Source organism: Manis pentadactyla, chromosome 11, assembly GCF_030020395.1.
Source record: "Manis pentadactyla isolate mManPen7 chromosome 11, mManPen7.hap1, whole genome shotgun sequence".
NCBI lineage: Eukaryota > Metazoa > Chordata > Mammalia > Pholidota > Manidae > Manis > Manis pentadactyla.
Window position 1 is genome coordinate 79500237 of NC_080029.1, and position 25330 is coordinate 79525566.

Sequence of the window (25330 nt, forward strand, 5' to 3'; positions counted from 1 at the left end):
CAGTATGTCACCTCTAAGATGCACAAAATAATAAATGTTTATTGATTTTTAACTGTTGAACTTTGGGATAATATGTTGTGTGGCAACAGATAACTAATCCAGTGACCAACTAATTTATTTACATATCATTATGAGCACAGATGATAAACTGTAAAATTAAATGTGATTGTAAAATATTTGAGGGGAGATACTAATAGAAACAGAAGGATCAGAATGAAAAAGTGTGCATTGGAAAACACAGAAAACTTAATCCAAAAGGAAACAGGGACAGGATCAGAGGTTGGGAGAGGGAAACAAATTGGAAAAAGTATGATAGATGGAAAAATCAAAATGAGATGTAAAAATTTAATATATCAGAAAGCCCCCAAAATTATTAAAAAGTGAGGGAAATCCCCGAACTCCAAAATATCACCTATACAAAAACAGAGATACTCCGCTTGGTTACAATAGAAAAGTCCAGATATATGCTGTTTACAAAAGCCACACCTAAAACTTTGAATGTTAGTTCCCCAAATGACATTGTTATGAAACAAGCTAACAGACACAAACAAAATTCACAAACACCTTTACTGTGAATAAAGGAGATAAGAAGTGAATGGATAAAGATGCCTATCTAGAGAAGACACAGAAGCACTCTATCAATGTGACAAGGGTCCCTGCTTTCGTGTCTCCACAAGGGCACGCAGCTGCCTGCAAACCCATCTGACTTACCTCAAAACATTTGTGGCAAGGTATATCTGAAATCAATTTTTCCAGGCATATTCTTCCAGAAGATCCACATTTCAGGTCTGCTTAGGGAATTTCTGCAAACATAATGACCCAGAAAAATTGAAAATAAAGAGTTACAGGTATAGAAAAAGATATACTATGTCAATAGTAATCAAAATAAAACTGTAGTGACAGTATTAATATTAGGAAAAAGTATATTTCAGAACAAAAATATAGCAGGCATAGAAAAGCTAATTTTGTAACAATAGGTGGGTAAATTTGTCAATAGGATAGAACAGTCTTAAATGTTTATGTGCCTAATAACAGAACTTCAAAATACATGAAGCAAAAACTGAAGAACTATCAGGAGAAATAAACAATTGCACAATTACAGTGTGAGATGTCAATATATTCCTTTTTCAATACTTTATAGAACAAGTAGGCAGAAAATCAGAAGGGAAATAGCAGACTTGAACAACACTATCAAGAAACTTTATCTAATTGACAATCATAGAACAATCTACCCAACATTATTTTCAAGTGGACATAGAGCATTTACCAAGACAAACCATATTCTGGGCCATAAAACAAGTCTCAATAAATTCAAAAGCATTTGAGTCATACAAAATATTTTCTTCAACCACATGCTAGTAAATTAGAAATCAAGAATGGGAAGAAATGTGGAACACCCCCAAATATTTGGAAATTAAATCACATATTTCTAATTCTACTATGATTTTGATAGGCAAGGAGGTCCTCAGCTGTAAATTAGGTCATAGTGTATACTAAGTACCTGGAATGCAAGATAATAACTGTAAAAACTTGGTTTTCCAGTGCAGAGAAAGAACAGATAATAATTGCATAAAAGTTAAGTTTTGGGTTAAGGTAGAACAGTACTTTGGGCTAATGGTCAGCATATTGGTGGGGAAGTGGTGTGGATCCATTCCCTTCATTTTCAGTTTCCCAGTCACCTTTGTCCTCATGGGTAGAAATTCCTAGAGATGCTGGTAACTTTGCAAACACATTAATGTGTCTACATAGGGTCAATTATTCTCAATTCCTCACCTGCCTCCCAAGCCCTCATCAATGAACACATCATCCTCCCAGCTGTGAGCTGATGGGCTGCCCAGGGGACAGGCTGGCTCTTGGGGTAAGGAGGTTGTCTCCTGCCAGTACAGGATCAGTTGTGAGGAACTCTCACAAAGTGGGGCTGCCTTACTTTCATCATCATGTGATAAGTTAAAGTCAGTAGCAGGCTCTGATCCCCAGACTCAATCTATGGGCTCAGTGAGTCTGGCTTTGTCCTTGTTGAAATAGCTTTGTCATCAAGCTGTGTGCTTTGCTGGAAGTCAGTGGTTTGCTTAAGAACATCTCAAGCAACTTTGAAGGAGGACATTCCCTGGTGTGTGATTATCATCAGGTAATACTCAGATTTCTGGAAATTATTAACTACTGGTACATATTTGAGAAGGAAGAGAATGTCCAGGACAACTTCCTACCTACAGGCTGGTTTTCCAGGACATGAATTCCAGTAAGTTAGAAAAGGATATTTATATGAGGCTCTAGAAGATCTGTCTGCTCCTGTAGGTACCCCACGGTTCAGCATTTCTCAAAGCATGGTTTAGAGACCACCTGTTTAACAATCACCAGATTTGGGGGCCCAGCTCTAGATCTATTGGATCAAGTTTTCCATGGTTGGGACCTGAAATCTGCACATCTCACAAATTTCTCCAATGAACCTTGGGCAGGGCACCCTAGTGGTTAAGAACCACTGTTTAGGATCACTGTCACTCAAAGAGACTCACTTTTCTCTGGCTGCCTGCTCCCACTCTATCCCAGGGAGGAAGGCGAAGAGGCAGGCATGAACAAAGTTTCTTGCCTACTTCTCCCTCATCCACAGGTCTCAGGCATCTGCTCTTACTCCTAGACACCCTACTCCCTAATCCATCTCCATAATATAAGACCACCCTTAAGTTTTCTTCCTAGTTTTCATTCACAGGTATAAAGTGCAGCCAGAAGAAATAGTGGTTATTCTAGTGTACTTTGGAGAACTGTCAAGAGATGTCTGTTTCTCCACAATCCCTTGCCTGATGGATTCTCTATATTCTGAAAAAATTCTAATTTAGTGCAGATTGGAGAAGAAAGATGAGAGAGGAAAGGGGAAGAAAAAGGAGAGAGTGTATTTAAAACAAGTAATAAGCCTGGAGGCTCTGCTTAGCTATCCACTGTATTGCCCACCACTGTCCCCTATCCCATCCCACCTGCCCACCCCATCTGCACTAGGCTGAGCACTGGCCCATTTCTACTTCTCTCTGTTTTTGTCCATTCTCTTACTCAGATGGATACTTGCAGACCCTTTACCCACAATGAAACAGTCTCAAGAATTTCTACTCCATTCTTAACAACCATTTTTCAACTTACTTGAAGTTCCTGTAAATTATTCCATCCTGGAAGCTCTATAGTCATGTACCTGTAGTCTTTGTGATTTGCCTTCAAGTTGAGTTGCTTTTGATACCAATGGGACCAGTGAAACTTGCAACCCAAATCTAGGGCTGCCCATACCCCCCACAATATTGGGGCTTATTATAAACCATCAGCTGTTGGGTTAAGAATGGTTGCATGTTACTTCTCAGTGACATCCAATAAGTCAGAGTTGTGCTCTAAGTGCTCTAAAAGAAGTTACCAATATTCTGTGTTCAGATATATCCTCTTATATTTAACTGGAGTCTCAACATTATTAGGGCATGTTACCTCTTTGGGCATTACAATGCTTTCTTCCTGTCACTATCCACAATGTTCTATCAACAGCCACAGGGCCTTTGTTACCTATTTGACACCAAATTTAGTTATCCAGACATCCAGAGTTTTCTCTTGCCCTGGAAGTTTGTTGATTCTGGAAACTGCCATTGGGATAAACCAGAATCTTTGCCTGCTCAGCACAGCTCTTTCCTCTCTGGGCTCCTACCAGTATCTTCCCCAGCTGTGTTACTTACTCTCCCCTGAGCAGAGGGGAGAGCTCACATTTGCTTTTTTTCCATCCTATCCAATCACACCTGCTGCCTTCAAAACCTTCGCAACTAAGGGTCCTTACCAAAGAGCACAGAGGACTTAACTGACTCCAGAATCCAGAGGTGATTCAGGACCATGGGTGGCAGAGCGGCCAATGGCGCAGAGGAAAGTGTGGTGTTTAGGTGATGCCTCCACAGCCTCGCTCCTTCTCTGAATGGCAAAGGCATTTTTAAAAAGTCTGTCCTGGGGAGGAGCTGTTCCTTCTCCTTTAGCCCCAGTGGCCCTTGAGTCCAAGGTGATTCTGTTCACTGGAAATGGCGGGGACCTTTGTGGAGCACAGGTGGTACTTCCCCCTTATCTAATGCTCGCAAGTGCAAGGCCTCAATTCACACTTTACATCTTTACGCCACCCCCATCGTGCCACATCCCTAATCCTCATCACCTTTAGAACCCGTAGTAGTGCTTGGCATGTAATAAGGTCACAGAGGCAATTTTATGGCTGAACCAGTGAGCCATCTTTAACTCCTCTAGAGCATTCAGGATCCTCTGGGGGCTTGTTCAGTCACTTTTGCTTAGTACATGTGTCTCTGCCTATATTGTTTTGTGGTAGATTGCTTGCCAAATGTTGTCACCATTTCATATTGTTTATCATATTCAGTTATGTGGTAGGTCTATCTCCCCTTGAGAATAATCAAAGCCAACATTCTTTGAGCTTCCTCAGTGTGCCAGGCTTTGTTCCAGTGCTTTACATGAATTCACTCATTGAATTTTTACAACAATCTTTTGAGATTAATACTAAATTTATATGAGATTAATAATAAAAAATAATCCCTATTTTACACACGAGGATACAAATTCAGAGGTTAGGTATCATTCTCAAGGTTACACAGCTAGACAGTGGTGAAGTCCCAGTCTGACACCAGAGCCTGTGTGCTTAAACACAAATATACCCTCTCTGGAAAATAAGCTTCCTGAAATCAGAAACTCTTGAATTCCAAACAGGGAGAACCCAGAGCTAAGTATATGGAAGGTTGTCAATGAATATTTGGTAAGTAACTGTCACATTATTTGGAATTTTTTACGATGGTTGAAAAACCAGATTGTGTATGTTCCTTTCCTTTTTTCCTTTGCTGCTCAAGAAATGCTTACTAACCAACCAACCAGGTAGAGAAGAACTTCTCTGTCACAGAGCTCCATCGAAGAGCCAGACTTGCTTGGTGAGACCACTCCTCAGAAGGCTGTCTTTGGAGCAGAACCACACCCACTGGAAGCCCCTGGCTGTCCCACCTCCTCTCTGGTGGTGCCCTCTGTCCATACCCCAGAGCACTGGAGCAATATGGGAAGGGTAAATCTGAGTGAAGGGATTGAGTTTGAGCTCTTGGGCCTCACCGGTGACCCCCAGCTCCAGATACCACTCTTTGTGGTGTTCCTGGGCATGTACACTATCACTCTGTTGGGAAATCTGATCATGTTTCTTCTGATCCATGGGAGTGCCACCCTGCACACAGCCATGTATTCCCTTCTGAAGAGCCCCTCCTTCTTGGATTTCTGCTACTCCTCCATGGTTGTCCCCCAGACCCTGGTGAACTTCTTGGCCAAGAGGAAGGTGATCTCCTATCTTGGGTGCATGGCTCAGATGTTCTTCTATGCAGGTTTCACCACCAGTGAGTGCTATCTCATCACTGCCATGGCCTATGACCGCTATGTCACGATTTGTAGCCTGCTGTCCTACCCAATCACCATGTCTCCTGAGACCTGTACCTCTCTGATTATGGACTCCTACGGAGCAGGATTTCTCAATTCTCTTATCCACACAAGCTGTATCTTCAGTCTGAAGTTCTGTGGCACTCACATAGTCACTCACTTCTTCTGTGATGGGCCACCCATCCTGTCTCTGTCTTGTGTGGACACCTCACTGTGTGAGATTCTGCTCTTCATTTTTGCTGGTTTCAACCTTTTGAACTGCACCCTCACCATCTTGGTCTCCTACCTCTTAATTCTCATCACCGTCCTGAGAATGAATTCATCCCAGGGCAGGTTCAAGGCCTTTTCTACTTGTGCTTCCCACCTCACTGCTGTGTGCCTCTTTTACGGCACAACTCTTTTTATGTATCTGTGTCCCAGGTCCAGCTATGACCTGACCCAACCCAAGACCGCACAGTTGCTGTGATTTACACAGTGGTGATCCCAATACTGAACCCCCTTATCTACTCTTTGAGAAACAAGGATGTGAAGGAAGCCTTAAGAAAGGTTTGGGGCAGGAAAATCATGAAATGAGCTTGTCAACTCATTACATTTTTAGAAAGCCAAAGGAACTTTACTTTACATGGTGCTGATCTGAGCACATTCCTATGCTCCTCCCCCACCCAGAGAACAGCAGGAATGCTCGCTGGTCTGTAGGCACTTCTGCATCTATCTTACCTGCTGCATAAAGAACTGGGGGTGTCATAGAGACTAAAAAGAGGTAAGAAAGTAATGCCTTCTTGCTATATAACTAGACCAATTGGCAAGATGGACTTATGCCTTCCTTTAAATGCTTCATCCATATTTCTACGTTTGTGAATGTTTTATTCTCTAATTAGAAACTTACATTTATATTCTCCATAACAAAGTCCTTTCCTTAACTAACTTGAAGACCTTGGCTGCTTGGGGGAAATCCTCTCCATTCTTTACTAACCCCTTTTTGCGAAAATGGATTCCTTGATTTTCTAATTATTTGAGTGACCATGTAACAACTTCAAAAGTTCACATGATGTCTTATTGTCTTTGCTGACTTCTTCTCTTGGCCAAATATCCCCTTGGCCACTTTCAAACTGGATAAACTTGGGCAAGTCATGAATACTTTTAAATTGGTATCAGTTTTAAATTAAGTATTCAATCAGGTATTGCAGGTAAATTGCTTAGCATATAACAGGCATTCATGTGCTCCTTCACCTTTTCCTGTACACCAGCCCTGCCCTAAGTTCTTCTCACAAAGTTAGAGTAGGACATGTTCACCTTTCTTAAAGGCATGTTGTCCTTGGTAGTGTTCTGCTCTTGGTAACTTATAAATTGTGATTTATTTAGCCTTAAATCTTTCTAAATAAGAAGAATCAGAGCAAGGGGGCTCGATCAAGCAGGATATTCCTGGGCTCTCTGTACTCACTGATAAACTGGAAGAAAATAAACCAAGCATGCTTGGCTTGTTCCTTCTGCTGGGGAGGCCTACCCATCCCAGAGCACCCATGGCTGAATCAGCAGTCTGCCAAACTCTAGGTTTATTTTCATAAAGACCATTTCCCATGGACACAATCCATGTACTCTAACCTCGTCTTTAACAGCAGTACAGTTAATGCTTTGCTTCCTATCTGATTCTATTTTATCCTTTTTCTAAACTGTTCAGAAACAAGAGGGGGAAGAATGGTTCTCACACACCCTCACAAAGATCCTGATGCTGAACTTATTCCTGAATAGGAATTTTGCCCTTTATTGTAAAATTGACCGTTTGTCTTTAATAATTAATGTTGATTATATGTAAGTATAGTGATTTCTTTTTAGTGCTAATCAAGATTTTTATTAGAGGCAGTGTAGTATAGCTGATAAGGATGTGGGATCTAGAGTTTCAAATCCTACCTCCATCATTTAGCCTGAGTTTCAGTTTTTTAAAAATAAAATAAGAATAACAACTGTTGCAATGCAGCTGTTGTTAGGAGAACTAAGTTAATACAAGCAAAGCACATAGAATGATGCTTGGCACATAGCAAGCTTATAATAAACATTAGCTGTTATTAGAAATTGCTGATGACTTATCAAATGCCTTTTCAACAACACTTGACATAATTACATGATCTTTCACCTTTATTTTGTTCCCATGGTGAATGGAAGACATAGGTTTGCTAATGATAATCTGTTTTGGTTTCCATGAAATGATTTTTGTATGATAGACTGTTGGATTTGATTTGCAAGGGTTTTATTTAGATTCTTGGCATCTATAAGATAAAGTTTATTATCTTTTCGTATTATCTTTATTATGTTTTAGTGTTAAGGGTGAACTAGTTTTATAAAACGTATTAAAATTCTCTCTTTGGGGGTGAGGAGGAAGATGGCAGAACAGGAGGTCAGTGTGATAACCTCCTCCCACGTACACACTGGGGAAGCAACTACTCTAAGAAACTAACTCTGAAAATGATGCAGACCAGCAGAACAAACCTTCCGCACCTGGCAAAAAAGAGAAGACCACACTGAGAAGGGTAAAGGGACAGAGCAGCAGTTGATAAGGATCCAAGCCCTTCTACCACCCCAACCCACAAGTAAGAAGGAGAGAGGAAATGAGTTGGGAGGGGACAAATACCTAGGAATCCAGCACACCTGGCCCTGGAGATCTGCTCTGGGAAGATGAGTCTCCCCATAGCATTGGGCATTGAAGATTAATGGGCTTAGACACCAGGGAGAGCTGGAGAGCTGTGGGGGTGCTGAGTCTCTGCTCACAGAGGACTGATGTGCTCTGTCAATTGTTCTGAGACACAACACAGAAAAAGTTTGAAAGGATACTAACTTTGGAAAATGTGCTAGAAGTGGTGGGATATAACAGAGATCTCTCTGGATGAGAAAGGGCTGGTGGACACCACTTTTCCAGCCCTTCCTCAACCCAGCTGGTCAGACTGCAGGAGCCAGTTCTGAAACTCTCCATCTACCCTGCTTGCCCTGTGCTGGCATTCCTGTGCAGACTTGCCCCACCCAACACCCCCAGCCCAGCAATAGTTGCATTGTCCATTGCTGCCAGCCAGGGTGAGTGTTGGCCCCACCTACAGTGCATCCAAATAGAGCAGCCCAGTGGGTTATTAACTTGCATCAGATTCACATACCAAAGCAGAGCAGTGGAGATCAGCCATTGCTGGCAGCTAGGCTGAGGTGTGCCCACCCACAGCGGTCATGACTCAGCCACAATAGGAGGGTGTGTACAACTCATAAAGGAGATAACCCTGGGGCACTCGGCTCTGCATAACAGGGGGTTTTGTGCTTCTGGGCACCACAGGACACCTACTATGTAAAGCCATTACATTCAAGACCAGGAGACATAACTGACCTGTGTAATATGAAGAACCAGACCAAATGAGGAGGCAGAGGAATATACTTCAAAGAAAATAACAAGACAAAACACCAGAAAAGTGCTAAATGAAATGAAGTTAAACAATATACCTGACAGAAAATTCAAAGTAATGGTCATAAAGATGCTGACTGAACTAGGGAAAAGAATAGACCATCTCAAGGAAGACTTCAAAGAGATAGAAAATGTAAAAAAGAACCAGTCAGAGCTGAAGAATACAGCAACTGGAATGAAAAATACAATAGAGGGAATGAATAGTAGATTAGAGGATGCAGAATCAGGTAGATAAAAAGTAACCATGCTGGGGAACAGAGAAAAAAGAATTTCTAAAAATGAGAAGATGCTAAGAGAGCTCTGTGACATCTCCAAGTGAAACAACATTTGCACAATAGGGGCCCCAGAAGGAGGAGAAATAGAGAAAAATCTATGTGAAGAGGGGTAGAAAAATCTATGTGAATAAATAACAGCTGAAAACCTTTTGTGAAGAAAACAGACATTCAGGACCTGGAAGTGCAGAGAGCCCCTAAAAGGATAAATCCAAGGAAGAAAATACTAAAACAAGTAATTAAAATAGCAAATATTAAAGTGAGAATCCTAGAAGCAGCAAGAGAAAGGCACACAGTTATCTATAAGATTTCTCAGCAGAAATTTTAAAGTCCAGGAAAGAGTGGCATGAAATATCCAAAGTGCTGGAAGGGAAAAATCTACAACCAAGAATACCCTACCCAGCAAGGTTATCATTCAGAATTGAAGGAGAGAGAAAGTTTTCCAGATAAAAAAGTATTAAGAGAGGATTCAAGATGATGGTGTGAGAGGTGAGACAGAGAACTCCTCCCAAAACCACAAATAGTACAAAAATATAGTTAATTATACAACTAACCCTAAAACAGCAACAGGAAAGAAGGCTGAACCAGACTGCATACAGACCTCATGAACAGAGCAGACCTCATTCATGAAACAGGAAAACGTACAAAAGCCTTGATCCAGTGGGACCCAAGCCCTTCCCCCACCTCAGCTTACCAGTAGGAGGAAGAGAAACAGAGCAGGGAGGGGGTGGACTCCTGGGACTGCTGAACACCCAGCCCTGGATATCTGCTTTGTGAACAGAAACCTACATTGTGTGGTGCTCTGGAGGTTGGGGAGCTGGGACAGGTGGAGTGCTTGAGAGACTGACATTCTGGCCATTTGTGGAGGACGGGATTCACATCAGGCTGCTCTGGGACAAGAGAAAGGTGGGTAGTCTGAGAGGCTTCCTAGCAGTGAGAGGGCTGCTGAAGAGGTGGGGTTTGCATGGAGCTTGCTGTGGGGGAAAAGGGAAAGCTGGACAAAGTTGTCTGAGTGCACTCTGCCCAGCAGGTTGGGAACTTTGAGGAGCTTCAGGCGCTCCACCCCCCTAGCTGGCTGCTCAGCTCTGAGGTCCCCCACTGTAACTCGCAGCCTGCCGATCCTTCCTCCTGGCCTGACAGCACAATTCTCAAACCGGCAGTCACTGCACTGGTGTCAGGTGAGCCAGAGGGAGGCCCTGCCTACAACAGCTAGAGACGCTGAGCACAGAGGCTTACACCTGTGTGCTCAGCCCACTGGCTCTGATACTGGAGATAGGCACTGCACACGGGAATCAGGAAACATATCTTTCCTCCCCCTAGGCACCAGTGCTGCTCCCCTAACCCCCAACCTCACTCTAGGGGCTGAGCAGCTCCAGAGACTGGAGCTTCTGGGCACAAGAGGGCACCACATAGAAATATGAAACATCAAAATAACCTGGTTAAGACCAAAATCTCACACACCCCAGAAAAAGGGCCAAATGAAACTGAACTCACCAATCTTCATAAAAATCATAAACATGCTTATGGAAGTACAGAAAAATACTCAAAAACTCAGAAATGAATTTAAGATGGAGATTCAATCATTAAGAAATTCCATATCTGAAATGAAACATACAATGGAGGGATTTAAAAGCAGATTAGATGTAGTAGAAGAAACTGTAAATGGAATAGAAATTAGAGAAGAGGAATACAAAGAAGCTGAGGCACAGAGAGAAAAAAGAACCTCTAATAATGAAAGAATATTGAGAGAACTGTGAGACCAATCCAAACAGAACACTATTCGCGTTATAGGGGTACCAGAAGAAGAGAGAGGAAAAGGGATAAAAAGTGTCATAGAGGAGGTAATTACTGAAAAATTCCCCAATCTGGAGAAGTAGATAGTCTCTCATGCCATGGAGATACACAGATCTCCCAACACAAGGAGCCCAAGGAAGACAACAACAAGACATATAATAATTAAAATGGCAAAGATAAAGACAGACTTTTTAAAGCAGATGCAGAGATAAAAAAGATCATATACAAAGGAAAACCCATCAGGCTATCATCATATTTCTCAACAGAAACTTTACAGGCCAGAAGGGAGTGGCATGATATATTTAATGCAATGAAGCAGAAGTGTCTTGAACCAAGAATACTCTACCTGGCAAAGTTATCATTTAAATTTGAAGGAGGGCTTAAACAATTTTCAGATAAGCAAAAGTTGAGAGAATTTACCTCTCACAAACCACCTCTACAGTGCATTTCAGAGGGACTCCTATAGATAGAAATATTCCTAAGGTTAAATAGATGTCACCCCAGGGATAGACAAAGAGTACAGAATATGATTCATAACATACAAAGAATGGAGGAGGAAGAAAAAGGAGGGGAAAAAAAGAACCATAAGGGGGTGTTTTTAATAGCACATGAAGAGAGTTAAATTAGACTGTTAGATAGTAAGGGAATTACCCTTGAACCTTTGGTAACCACAAATCTAAAGCCTGCAATGGCAATAAGTACATATGTATTGATAATCACCCTAAATGTAAATGGTCTGAATGCACCAATCAAAATAAATAGAGTCACTGTTTGGATTAAAAAACAAGACCCATCTGTATGCTGCCTATAAGAGACTTACTTTGAACCCAAAGATATACACAGACTAAAAGTAAAGGCATGGAAAAAGATATTTCATGCAACTAATAGGGAGAAAAAAGCAGGAGTTGCAGTACTTGTATCAGACAAAATAGACTTCAAAGCACATAAAGTCACAAGGGACAAAGAAGGACATTACATAATGATAAAAAGGTCAGTCCAAGAAGAGGATATAACTATTATAAGTATCTATGCACCCAACAAAGGATCACCACATATGTGAAACAAATACTAACAGAATTAAAGGAGGAAATAGAATGCAATGCATTAATCTTAGAGGACATCAACACAACACTCACTCCAAAGGACAGATCAACCAGACAGAAAATAAAGAGACAGAGGCACTGAACAACACAGTAGAACAGATGGATGTAATGGACACCTACAGAACATTCCATCCAAAAGCAACAGGATACACATTCTTCTCAAGTACACATAGAACATTTTCAAGAATAGATCATATACTAGGCCACAAAAAGAACCTCAGTAAATTTTAGAAGATTGAAATTGTACCAACGAGATTCCAAGATTACAAAGGTATGAAACTAGAAATAAATCACACAAAGAAAATGAAAAAGCCCACAAACACATAGAGGCTCATTAACATGCTCCCAAATAAGCAATGGATCAATGACCAAATAAAAACAGAGATCAACCAATATATGGAGACAAATGACAACAATAATTCAACACCACAAAATCTGTGGGAGGCAGCAAAGGCTGTGCTAAGAGGGAAATACATTGCAATACAGGCCTACCTCAGGAAAAAAGAACAATCCCAAATGAAGAGTCTAAACTCACAATTAGTGAAACTAGGAAAGGAAGAGCAAATGAAGCCCAAAGTCAGTAGAAGGAGGGACATAATAAAGATTAGAGCAGAAATAAATAAAATCGAGAAGAATAAAATAACAGAAAGAATCAATGAAAGCAAGAGCTGGTTCTTTGAGAAAATAAACAAAATAGATAAACCCCTAGCCAGACTTATCAAGAAAAAAAAGAGAGTCTACACACATAAACAGAATCAGAAATGAGAGAGGAAAAATCACCATGGACACCACAGAAATACAAAGAATTATGAGAGAATACTATGAAAAATTGTATGGTAACAAACTGGATAACCTAGAAGAAATGGACAAATTTCTAGAAAAATACAACCTTCCAAGATTGACCCAGGAAGAAATAGAAAGTCTGAATAGACCAATTACCAACAAAGAAATTGAATTGGTAATCAAAAAACTACCTAAGAACAAAACTCCTGTACCAGATGGTTTCACTGCTGAATTTTATCAAACATTTAGTGAAGGCCTAATACCCATCTTCCTTAAAGTTTTCCAAAAAGTAGAAGAGGGAATACTCCCAAACTCATTCTGCGAGGCCAACATCACTCTAATACCAAAACCAGGAAAAGACACCATAAAAAAAGAAAATTACAGACCAATATCCCTAATGAATATAGATGCAAAAATACTCAACAAAATATTGGCAAACCGAATTCAAAAATACATCAAAAAGATCATCCATCATGATCAAGTTGGATTCATCCCATGGATGCAAGGATGGTACAACATTCAAAAATCCATCAACATCATCCACTACATCAACAAAAAGGACAAAAACCACATTATCATCTCCATAGATGCTGAAAAGTCATTTGACAAAATTCAACATCCATTCATTATAAAAAACTCTCAACAAAATGGGTATAGAGGGCAAGTATCTCAACATAATAAAGGCCATATATGACAAACCTACAGTCAACATTATCCTTAACAGTGAGAAGCTGAAAGCTTTTCCTTCAAGATTGGGAACAAGACAAGGATGCCCACTCTCCCCACTTTTATTCAACATAATTCTGGAGGTCCTAACCATGACAATCAGACAACACAAAAGAAATAAAAGGTATCCAGATTGGCAAGGAAGAAGTCAAACTGCCCCTGTTTGCAGATGACATGATATTGTACATTTTAAAACCCTAAAGAATCCACTCTAAAACTACTAGATCTAATATCTGAATTCAGCAAAGTTGTGGGATACAATGTTAATACACAGAAATCTGTTGCATTCCTATACACTAATGATGAACTAGCAGAAAGAGAAATCAGGAAAGTAATTCCATTCACAATTGCATCAAAAAGAATAAAATACCTAGGAATAAACCTAACCAAGGAAGTAAAAGACCTATACCCTGAAAACTATAAGACACTCTTAAGGGAAATTAGAAAGGACACTAATAAATGGAAATTCATCCCATGCTTTGGGCTAAGGATAATTAATATAGTCAAAATGGACATCCTGCCTAAAGCAATCTACAGATTCAATGCAATCTCTATCAAAATACAAACAGCATTCTTCAGTGAACTGGAACAAATAGTTCTGAAATTCATATGGAACCACAAAAGAATCCAAATAGCCAAAGCAATCCTGAAAAGGAAGAATAAAGCAGGGGGAATTATGCTCCCTGACTTCAAGCTCTACTACAAAGCTACAGTAATCAAGATAATTTGTTACTGGCACAAGAACAGACTCATAGACCAGTGGAACAGAAAAGAGAACCCAGATATAAACCCAAACATATGTGATCAATTAATATATAATAAAGGGGCCATGGACATACAATGGGGAAATGGCAACCTCTTCAACAGCTGGTGTTGGCAAAACTGGACAGCTATGTGTAAGAGAATGAAACTGGATTATTGTCTAACCCCATACAAAACAGTAAACTCAAATGGATCAAAGACCTGAATGTAAGTCATGAAACCATAAAACTCTTAGAAAAAATACAGGCAAAAATCTCTTTGACATAAACATGAGCAACTTCTTCATGAGCATATCTCCCCGGGCAAGGGAAACAAAAGCAAAAATGAACAAATGGGACTATCTCAAACTAAAAAGCTTCTGTGTAGCAAAGGATACCATCAGTACAACAAAAAGACATCCTACAGTATGGGAGAATATATTCATAAATGACAGATCCGATAAAGGATTGACATCCAAAATATATAAAGAGCTCATATACTTCAACAAACAAAAAGCAAATAATCCAATTAAAAAATGGGCAGAGGAGCTGAACAGACACTTCTCCAAAGAAGAAATTCAGATGGCCAACAGGCACATGAAAAGATGCTCCACATCGCTAATCATTAGAGACATGTAAATTAAAATCACAATGAGATATCACTTCACACTATACAACATCCAAAACACAAACAACAACAAATGTTGGTGAGGATGTGGAGAAAGGGGAACCCTCCTACACTGCTGGTGGGAATGTAAAATAGTTCAACCATTGTGGAAAGCATTATGGGGGTTCCTCAAAAAACTAAAAACAGACATACCATTTGACCCAGGAATTCCACTTCTAGAATACAGTAGCCCAGTTTGAAAAAGACATATGCACCCTTATGTTTACTGCAGCACTATTTACAATAGCCAAGAAATGGAAGCAACCTAAGTGTCCATCAGTGGATGAATGGATAAAGAAGATGTGGTATATATACACAATGGAATATTATTCAGCCATAAGAAGAAAACAAATACTACCATTTGCAACAACATGGATGGAGCTAGAGGGAAGGTATTATACTCAGTGAAATAAGCCAGGTGGAGAAAGACAAGTACCAAATGATTTCACTCATATGTGGAGTATAAGAACAAAGAAAAAAACTGAAGGAACAAAACAGCAGCAGACTCACAGAACCCAAGAATGGACTAATATGTAACAAAGGGAAAGGCACTGGGGAGGATGAGTGGGAAGGGAGTGATAAGGGGAAAAGGCAGCATTGTGATTAGCACACATAATGTAGTGGTGGGGTTGGACATGGGAAAGGCAGTGTATGTGGAGAAAACAGCTAAAGATTCTATAGCATCTTGCTGCACTGATGGACAGTGACTGTAATGGGGTATGTGTGAGGGACTTGATGTTAGGGGGAGACTAGTGACCATAATGTTGTTCAAGTAATTGTACATTAATGATACCAAAAAATAGAATGCATGCTATATTGGCTCATGAATAAAAAATATCAAAAGTAGGCAAAATTAGTAACAGTTTTGGGTAAGATAGAATAAGCACAATTTATCCAGTCTATCCCATTGATTGATATAAAGCTTGGACAGACACCTGGAAAAGCTATTTGAAGAATTGCAAAACAAATAATTACAGGTAGAGTGATGAAAAACACCAGATTTCAAAGTATTACCAATAAGCAGTAAATTTAGCAATGTTTTCCCCTCTGGTATAGCCTGGTGTGGACCTAATGCAGCCCTGGACTTAAAAAACCAAAAGTAACATCAACAACAGAGACTATTCCAGAAGATAACCTTCGGTCTTGGCACAAGCAGTTGGGTAAGTGGTCTTTTAGTGCACAATGATAGAGAGAGAAAAAATGCCAGTTTCTTCATTTACTTATACTCCAGCTTCCAAGAGGACTTCTGGCAGCAGTGAGGCCACCAGAGACCTTGAGAACTGGACTATGAGATAGACCCTCCAGGTAGACTGGATTCTGGGTATAGACAGAAATACCAATGCCATGCTTGTGAAAATTCACATTGAAACCCCCACCCACAGAATGTGAATTGAAATTTTTTAGCTAAACCCAACTGGGTCGCAATTGCTTGACACATCTATATTCTCCAAAGATTTAAAGATATGCAATGGGGAAATGGCAGCCTCTTCTGTCCCTGTTTGCAGATGACATGATATTGTACATAAAAAACCCTAAAGAATCCACTCCAAAACTACTAGATCTACATATCTACAGTCTCCAAAGGATTTAAAGACCCAGAGTGTCATTACAATATATTTAAATATCAAGAATATAATTGAAAAATAACCATCATATGAGCAACAGAGCTTCACAGGGCTGTGAAAATTCTGTAGTGCACGTACACTTACAATTGCAATGTAAGTGCCTGACATCAAGCTTTTGATTGCTGAGGTGTCTATTCCAAGAACATCCATCTTGAACAAACAATAGGCAGCTACACAACTAGATACAGAGCCAAGCTGCCCTGTCCGTGAATTCGCCTTAGAGAGCCCTGGGTGACCTAGAAAACTGCCTGAGTGGCTCCACTCTTCCCTTCCAACCTTTCATTCCTGTTTTTATGTTTTAAATTAACCAATTAAGGGAGACCCCATGAAACCCTAGACCATCCACCCTCGACCCCAATAAAGGCAAAGATTGAGGTCCATGTGCACTTTCTACCCTCAACTTTGCTGTGTGGACCAAAGCAGGCCACATACCGTCCAGAACCCTGTTTTTTCCAAGTTTCCTAATGGAGGTTGCTGAGGTGTACCTGGTAGTCATATTGCATATTGAGAACCACAGGATTGTTCCAGACATAACACTGACCTCTGTTGGGAAAATATCTGTGGTGCTCACCACAAATAGTATGGGCCCAGGTGACTGCCTCTAGGCATTTCTAGCCAGGGAATCTGTAGCACCAGGATGGAGGTGGTTCCCAGCTCCAGGCAAGTTCATTCTGGATTCAGTAAGACTGAAAAATGACATAGGAACATTTGGAGGTAAAATGTCTTACACCAATCTTTGTTCTCATGGTGGTAGGTTGAGTGCTACAGTATCACTATCAACAGTCTGAGACCAATGCAGAACAGTGCACCCTCTCAAAAGGGACAGCAGAAGGTGGGTGAGGGGAGGGGAAAGATGGCAGAGTAGGAAGGCAAGGTGGAAAGCTCCTCCCAAAAACACATAAAAGAAGGAAATACAGCAAATACAACTAAACCTGAAAATGACCTGAAGAGTGCAGAACAGACCCCCTACACCTGGGGAAGAAGAGGAGTCCTTACAGAAAAGGGTAAAGTGACAGAGCCACAATCGAGCAGGAACCAAGCCTCCCCACCCCCACCCCAACCTTACAGGCAGGAGAAAGAGGAATGGAGTGTGGAGAGGAAAGGAGCCCAGGATTGTTGAACACCTGGCCCTGTAGATCTACTCCAGGAGCATGAGACCATACATTGAGTTCTGGGGATTAGCAGGGATGGACACCAAGAACAAGTGGGACATTCAGGGAGACTTAGACTCCAGCTGCTTGTGGAGAACAGGCAAGCTCCACTGGTCTCCCTGAGTCAAAAGCAGAGGTGGCAGTCTGAATGACTTGCTAGCAGCAGGAGGGGTGCCAGAGGGGTGAGAGCTGAGCAGAGCTCTCTCCTCTGGAGAAAGGGAAGGTGGAGAATACCTCCCCAGCCTTCCCTCAGCCAAACAGGTCGTGAACTCTTAGGAGCCCCAGATGCTCCATCCCCCTTGCTGGCAACTCAGTCCTGAGACTCCTCCCTGTGTGCACTGCTGGTCAACCCACTCATCCCAGCAGCAGGATCAGATATTGTGGCCTGGCAGGCAGAGGGAGATCTCCCAGCTTCCTTGGCTCTGTTTCAGTCCAACTGGGGAGATGCCTGCAGGAGCCAGCCCCAAGAACTCCTTCTTCCCACTGGATGTCCAAGCCAAGTTCTGTGTGTTAGGCCTGGGCAGAGCGGCACATCAGCCCACCCACCCATTAACCCTGCAGCCCCGCCATTGCTGCAGGGCAAGCAGAGGGTGACCCAACCCATAGTAATTCCAGCAAAGACTTCTGTGCTGATCACAAAGGTGCAGCTGAAATAAAGGGCTAGCCCAGATTCAGACTGTTACAGAAGACAGAGAGAAAGGCAACCCTGCCCACTGCAAACCAACACTGGAGCTCCTGCACTGGAGAGTAAAGAGTCTTGAGCTTCTGGGCACCATAGGATGCCTTCTTCATAAAGCTATTACTCTAAAGGCCCGGAAGCATAGCAGAGCCATCCAATACAAAGGAAGAAACACAGAATCCCTGAAAAAATGAGGAGGCAGAGACATATGTTCCAAACAAAACTACAGGACAAGACACCAGAAGGAGAGCTAAATGAAATGGAGATCACCAATCTTGCTGATAAAGATTTCAAAAGTAAAAGTCATAAACATGCTCATGGATGTTTATTTACAGAAAAATATTCAAGATCTCAGGGAGGACTTCAACAAGAAACAGAAGACCTGAAAAAGAGCCACTCAGAGCTGAAGAATACATTATTGGAAATGAAATATACAATTGAGGGATTTAAGAGTAGATTATTGCAGGTAGAGGAGAAAGTCAATGATATAGAAATTAGAGAACAGGAACACAATGAAGCTGAGGAACAGAGAGTAAAAAGAATCTCTAGGAATGAAAGAATGATAAGAGAGTTGTGTAATCAATCCAAAAAGAACAACATAGGCATAATAGGGGTACCAGAAGGAGGAGAGGGAGACAAAGGGATAGAAAGTCTCTTGAGAAAATAATTGTTGAAAACTTTCCCAGTCTGGGGAAGGAAACAGACACTCAAGTCATGGAAGCACAGAGAACCTTTAACAAAAGGAACCCCAGAAAGACAACACAAAGACATATAATAATTAAAATGGCAAAAATCAGGGATAAAGAGAGAGTATTGAAAGCAGTCAGAGAGAGAAAAAAAATTACTTATAAAGGAAATGACATCAGGCTATCAGCAGACTTCTCAGCAGAAACTTTACAGACCAGAAAGGAGTGACATGATATATTTAATGTAATAAAACATAAGGATCTCCAACCAAGAGTCCTCTATCCAGAAAGATTATCATTTAAATTTGAAGCTGGGATTAAACAATTTTCAGATACACAAAAGTTGTAGGAATTCACCACCAAGCCAGCCCTGCAGTATACGTTAAAGGACTGCTATAGATAGAAATGTTCCTAAGGCTAAAAGCTTTCACCAGTGAAAATAAACCCAAAGTAAAGGTAGTAGACCAATTCATATCCAAGCAAGTATAAAATTAAAACAAAAGAAGCAAATCAACTATTCACAAAATCAGGCAAGGGATACACAAAAAGTGCAGATTATGACATCCAATACATAAAGTGTGGAGGAGGAAGAAAGAAGGAGATGGGAGTACCTTTAGATTGTGTATGAAATAGAGTAATCAGCAATTTAAGGTAGATTGTTATATAGTAAGGAAGCCTTCCTTGAAAATTTGGTAACACAAAACTAAAGTCAACAGAAGATGCACTAAAAAGAGAAATCCAATCATAACACTAAAGAAAACCATCAAATAACAAGGAAGAGTATAAAGGAGGAGGAAAGGAACACAGAGGAGCTATAAAAAACAACCAGGTTGGGATTAAAGATGGCAGCGTGAGAGGAGAGACAGAGGTTTCCTCCTAAAATTGGATACAATTAGAAAACTTAATTGGCGCAACTAATCCTGAGAGAGCAACAGGAAAGAGGACAGCGTCAGACTGCATACACCTGGAGAAAAGAGTAGACCTCACTGAACGGGGTAATGTACCAGAGCTGTGGCTCCACAAGACCTGAGCTCTTCCCCCACCCCAGCTCACCGGTGAGAGGAAGAGAATGGAGCAGGGAGGGAGTGGAAGGCTTGGGACTGCTGAATACCTAGCTCCGGAGATCTGTGCTGGGAGCACAAACCTACATTTCATGGTGCTTTCATGAGACTAGCATGAATACCAGGTTGGAAAGTTAATACAGGCAGAGTTCCTGGGAAGACTGGGATTCTGGCTGCTTGTGGAAAGCAGGGATCCATATCCAGCTGCTCTGGGACAAAAACATATCTGTGTACCCGGCCCACTGACTCAGGCAGTGGAGACAGGCACAGCAGCCAGGAGGCGGGGAACAGCTCTTTCCTCCCCCAAGGCACCAGTACTATTCCTCTTCAACCCTCAACATTGCTTCAGGGGCTGAGCAGCTCCAGAATAGAGCTTCTGGACACTAGAGGGTGCCATATGCAAACATGAAACCCCAAAGGAACCTTGTCCAGAGCAAAATTATTAATACAACTCCCAAGGAAGATTTAAGTGATATGGACCTCATGACTCTTCCTGAAAGGGAGTTCAAAATAAAAATCATCAACATTCTAATGGAGGTACAGAGAGACATCCAGGAACTCAGGAATGAATTCAGGTCAGAGATCCAATCATTGAAGAGCACGATGGAGGGTATTAAAAGCAGGTTAGATATAGTGGAGGAGAAATTAAATGATACAGAAACTAGAGAAAAGGAATACAAAGAAGCTCAGGCACAGAGAGAAAAAATGATCTCTAAAAATGAAAGAATATTGAGAGAACTGTGTGACCAATCCAAGTGGAACAATATTCACATTATAGGGGTACCAGAAGAAGAAGAGAGAGAGAAAGGGATAGAAAGTGTCTTTGAGGAGGTAGTTGCTGAAAACTTCCCCAATATGGGGAAGGAGATAGTCTCTCAGGCCATGGAGATACACAGATCTCCCAACACAAAGGATCCAAGGAAGACAACACCAAGACATATAGTAATTAAAATGGGAAAGATCAAGGATAAGGACAGACTGTTAAAAACAGCCAGAGGCAGAAATAAGATCACATACAAAGGAAAGCCCATCAGGCTGACATCAGACTTCTCAGAAGAAACCTTACAGGCCAGAAGGGAGTGGCATGATGTATTTAATGCAATGAAGCAGAAGGGCCTGGAACCAAGATTACTTTATCTGGCAAGATTATCATTTAAATTTGAAGGAGGGATTAAACGATTTCCAGATAAGCAAAAGCTGAGAGAATTTACCTGCCATAAACCATTTCTTCAGTCTATTTTGGAGGGACTGCTATAGATGGAAGTGTTCCTAAGGTTGAATAGCTGTCATCAGAGGAAACAAAACCACAGTAAAGAAAGGAGAACAGCTAATTACTAAGAAAATGCAAAATTAAATTAACTATCCCCAAACTCAATCAAGGGAGAGACAAAAAGTACAGAATTTGATACCTAATATATAAAGAATGAAGGAGGAAGAAAAAGGAGAAAAAGAAAAGAACCTTTAGATTGTGTTTGTAACAGCATACTAAGTGAGTTAAGTTAGACTCTTAGATAGTAAGGAAAGTAACCTGAAACCTTTCGTAACCAAGAATCTAAAGCCTGAAATGGCAATAAGTACACACATATCGATAATCACCCTGAATATAAATGGACTGAATGCACCAATCAAAAGACATAGAGTCACTGGATGGATAAAAAAGCAAGACCCATCTGTATGCTGTTTACAGGAGACTCACTTCAAACCCAAAGACATGCACAGACTAGAAGTCAAGGGAGGGAAAAAGATATTTCATGCAAACAATAGGGAGAAAAAAGCAGGTGTTGCAGTACTAGTATCAGACAAAATAGACTTCAAAATAAAGAAAGTAACAAGAGATAAAGAAGGACATTACATAATGATAAAGGGCTCAGTCCAACAAGGGGATATAATCATTATAAATATATATGCACCCAACACGGGAGCACAAGCATATGTGAAACAAAAACTAACAGAACTGAAGGAGGAAACAATGCAATGCATTCGTTTTAAGGGACTTCAACACACCATTCACTCCAAAGGAGAGATCCACCAGACAGAAAATAAGTAAGGACATAGAGGCACTGAACAACACACTAGAACAGATGGACCTAATAGACATCTATAGAACTCTACATCCAAAAGCAACAGGATACACATTCTTCTCAAGTGTACATGGAACATTCTCCAGAATAGACCACATACTGTCTCACAAAAAGTCTCAGTAAATTCCAAATGATTGAAATCCTACCAACCAACTTTTCAGACCACAAAGGTATAAAACTAGAAATAAATTGTACAAAGAAAGCAAAAAGGCTCACCAACACATGGAGGCTTAACAACATGCTCCTAAATAGTCAATGGATCAATGACCAAATTAAAATGGAGATCCAGCAATATATGGAAATAAATGACAACAACAACACAAAGCCCCAACTTCTGTGGGACGCAGCAAAAGCAGTCTTAAGAGGAAAGTATATAGCAATCAAGGCATATTTAAAGAAGGAAAAACAAACCCAAATGAATAGTCTAACTCCACAATTATCAAAGTTGGAAAAAGAAAAACAAATGAGGCTTAAAGTCAGCAGAAAGGGTGACATAATAAAAATCAGAGAAGAAATAAACAAAATTAAGAAGAATAAAACAATAGAAAAAATCAATGAAACCAAGAGCTGGTTCTTTGAGAAAATAAACAAAATAGATAAGCCTCTAGCCAGACTTATTAAGAGAAAAAGAGAATCAACACACATCAACAGAATCAGAAACGAGAAAGGAAACATCATGGCGGGTACCTCAGTCAAACCATGTTTCCCAATCTCTTCCTGTGTGGGCTCAAGTGAGGTTGGCTCACTCTCCAGCAGGAATTCTTGCAAACACACAGGTCGGACTTGTGGCTCTGTCTCTGACCTCTGCCTCTTTGGTCTTAATTAACGGAACTGCTACTCTCATTTCAGTTGTTTCCATAGCTCCAGTAAGATCCTATTTGACTTCCCATCTAATTTCCTTCCATCTTCTCCTGCCCATATTAAATCAACCCACATCTGGGTCCTTGTAACCTTCATGGGGCCCTTTATGATCTGAGTAGCAGACCTTATTTCTTTTTGTGTTCTCATTGCTTCAGCCTCTCGTAAGTCTGCTACTGTATGTATCACCTCATTTACGGGATGCCCTAAGTGAGGGGAAATAATGGCCACTAGACACACAAAGAGGGATGTGGGAGCCATTTTAAGCACAATATTTCTCATCCCAGTAGTGAAAATCTCTTCATCTGGGCCATAATTCTCTGGAGTATAGATGGCATTTCTTATGCCTAGCTCTTGTAACACCTGTTGGAGCTCTGCATACATCTGCCATCTAACAGGATGCCACACAGCATGAAGTACAGCCATAAGCCAATTGAGGAGGGAATGACTACCTGGGGTCTTACAAAACTACATTTTGTAATTGCTCCCTCAAGGCAGGCTGCACTGTCAGGGAATCCATATTTCCCATCTCTGATCCTGACAGAACAATTCCATTCCCCTACCTAAGTCCCACAGATGCAGGAGCCATGCTGATATTGACTCTGAGGGCTTCTGCCTAAACTGTAAGCCCAAATCCAGCCTGAGTATAGGGGCAGAGCACTGAGTGTTCCATGACCTGGGAAGGGGGCTGCTCCTCTCCTTGGGGAACTTTCAGCTGCTGGGTCTTTATTTTCTTTACAACCACTGGGCATGCTTTCAATACAGGAGGGGTCCATGCCTCCAGCACCACCCCTTCATCCTTCCCCAGCTCCTCCATTTCCAAGGCTGGTGGTACCTTCCTCTCCCTTCCCCCAAGTGCCTCCTCTGCTACAACCTTTACCTTTTCTACTGTGCCTTGCAGCAATGTTAGCTCAGTCTTTAGCAGCTCTCTTACCTTAATGCTTTGCAGCTGGCATTCTTGTGTCACCTCCAGAGTTCATCTTTTTCTTTGATGGCCTTTTCCTCCTTCAGAGCACCTGGCAGTGCTGCCGTCTTGTTCTGTAAGGAATCTTTCACCTCTTCAATGGCACCTTGCTGCTGGTGTTCTTGTGCTGCCTCCTCTCGTATCAATGCCATTTTCTTCTTCAGGGAATCCACAGAAGTTTGCAGCTCACGTTCTCGTGCTGCCTTTTCTTGAGTCTTTTTTGGGAGCATGTCCTTCTCTTCTATAGACTTTTTTAATACTGTGAGAAGCAGCCAACTCATGGTTCCCACTGCCTCACAGGCACTCTGTCTCTCAAAAGACCTACTTACTATACCAAGGGCTATCCATACCGCCTCATATATCACCTCCACTTGCCTCCAGTCCTGGGGTGGGGCTCAGTCCTCTAGGAAGCAAGCCACCTCAGACCACATACCCATTGGGGGACAATCCACTGTCTCCCCATTCACAGAGGCAGCCCACTGAAACACCCCTCCCATAAGGGCAGCCTGTCTTTTTCCTTGGTCAACAATGAACCCTGATGATTTCACCAATTGTCTTGCCAATGGGTTTCAGCCCTGGGCAAGTTCACTATGGATTCAATGTGACCAAAGAAATTGACCAAAACATTCTTTGTGGTGAAAGAGTTTATTACCTGGCTTGTTCTCCCAGTGGTAGGTCAAGCACTAGCATCTCTGCCTCCGCACAGAGCACTGGGCTGAGCTCTCTATATAACACAATAATAGCTTTTTGCCTAAAGGTATGGAGGTGGTAGCCTAGCAACAGACCAGTTACATTATCAGGTGGTTTGAGTTTAGTGAGGATCCTGGCCATAGGAACCCCAACTTGTGTGGGAAATAGACTGTAACACATTCATTTTAGGAGACTTTAACACACCACTCACATCAATAGACCAACCAGACAGAAAGTAAGGAAACAGAGGCACAGAACAAAACATTAGATGGACTTAACAGATATCTACAGAACGTTTCACCCAAAAGCAGGAGGATACATATTTTTCTCAAGTGCACATGGAATGTTCTCCAGAATAGATAACATTCTAGGCCAAAAAAAGAGCCTCAATAAATTAAAGAAGATTGAAATTGTATCAGGCAGCTTCTCAGACCCAAGTGGCCTAGAAATAAGTGGTGTGAAACTAGAAATAAATTGCACAAAGAAAACAAAGCCTACAAACACATGGGGGCTGAACAACATGCTTCTAAATAGTTAATGGATCAATGAACAAACTAAAACAGAAATCAAAAGGAAGAGCATTAGGGTACTGA

The 25330-nt window shown here is 41.2% G+C and overlaps 1 protein-coding gene across 1 annotated transcript; it reads left to right on the forward strand.

Moving 5' to 3' along the window:
- Positions 1–4919: 4919 nt before the first annotated feature.
- On the forward strand, positions 4920–5994 carry LOC130679421 (olfactory receptor 5AU1). Its single transcript, XM_057488044.1, is given in 2 exon segments — positions 4920–5857; positions 5860–5994. Coding segments are annotated over 2 exon segments (939 nt in total). The 5' UTR covers positions 4920–5053.
- Positions 5995–25330: the final 19336 nt, after the last annotated feature.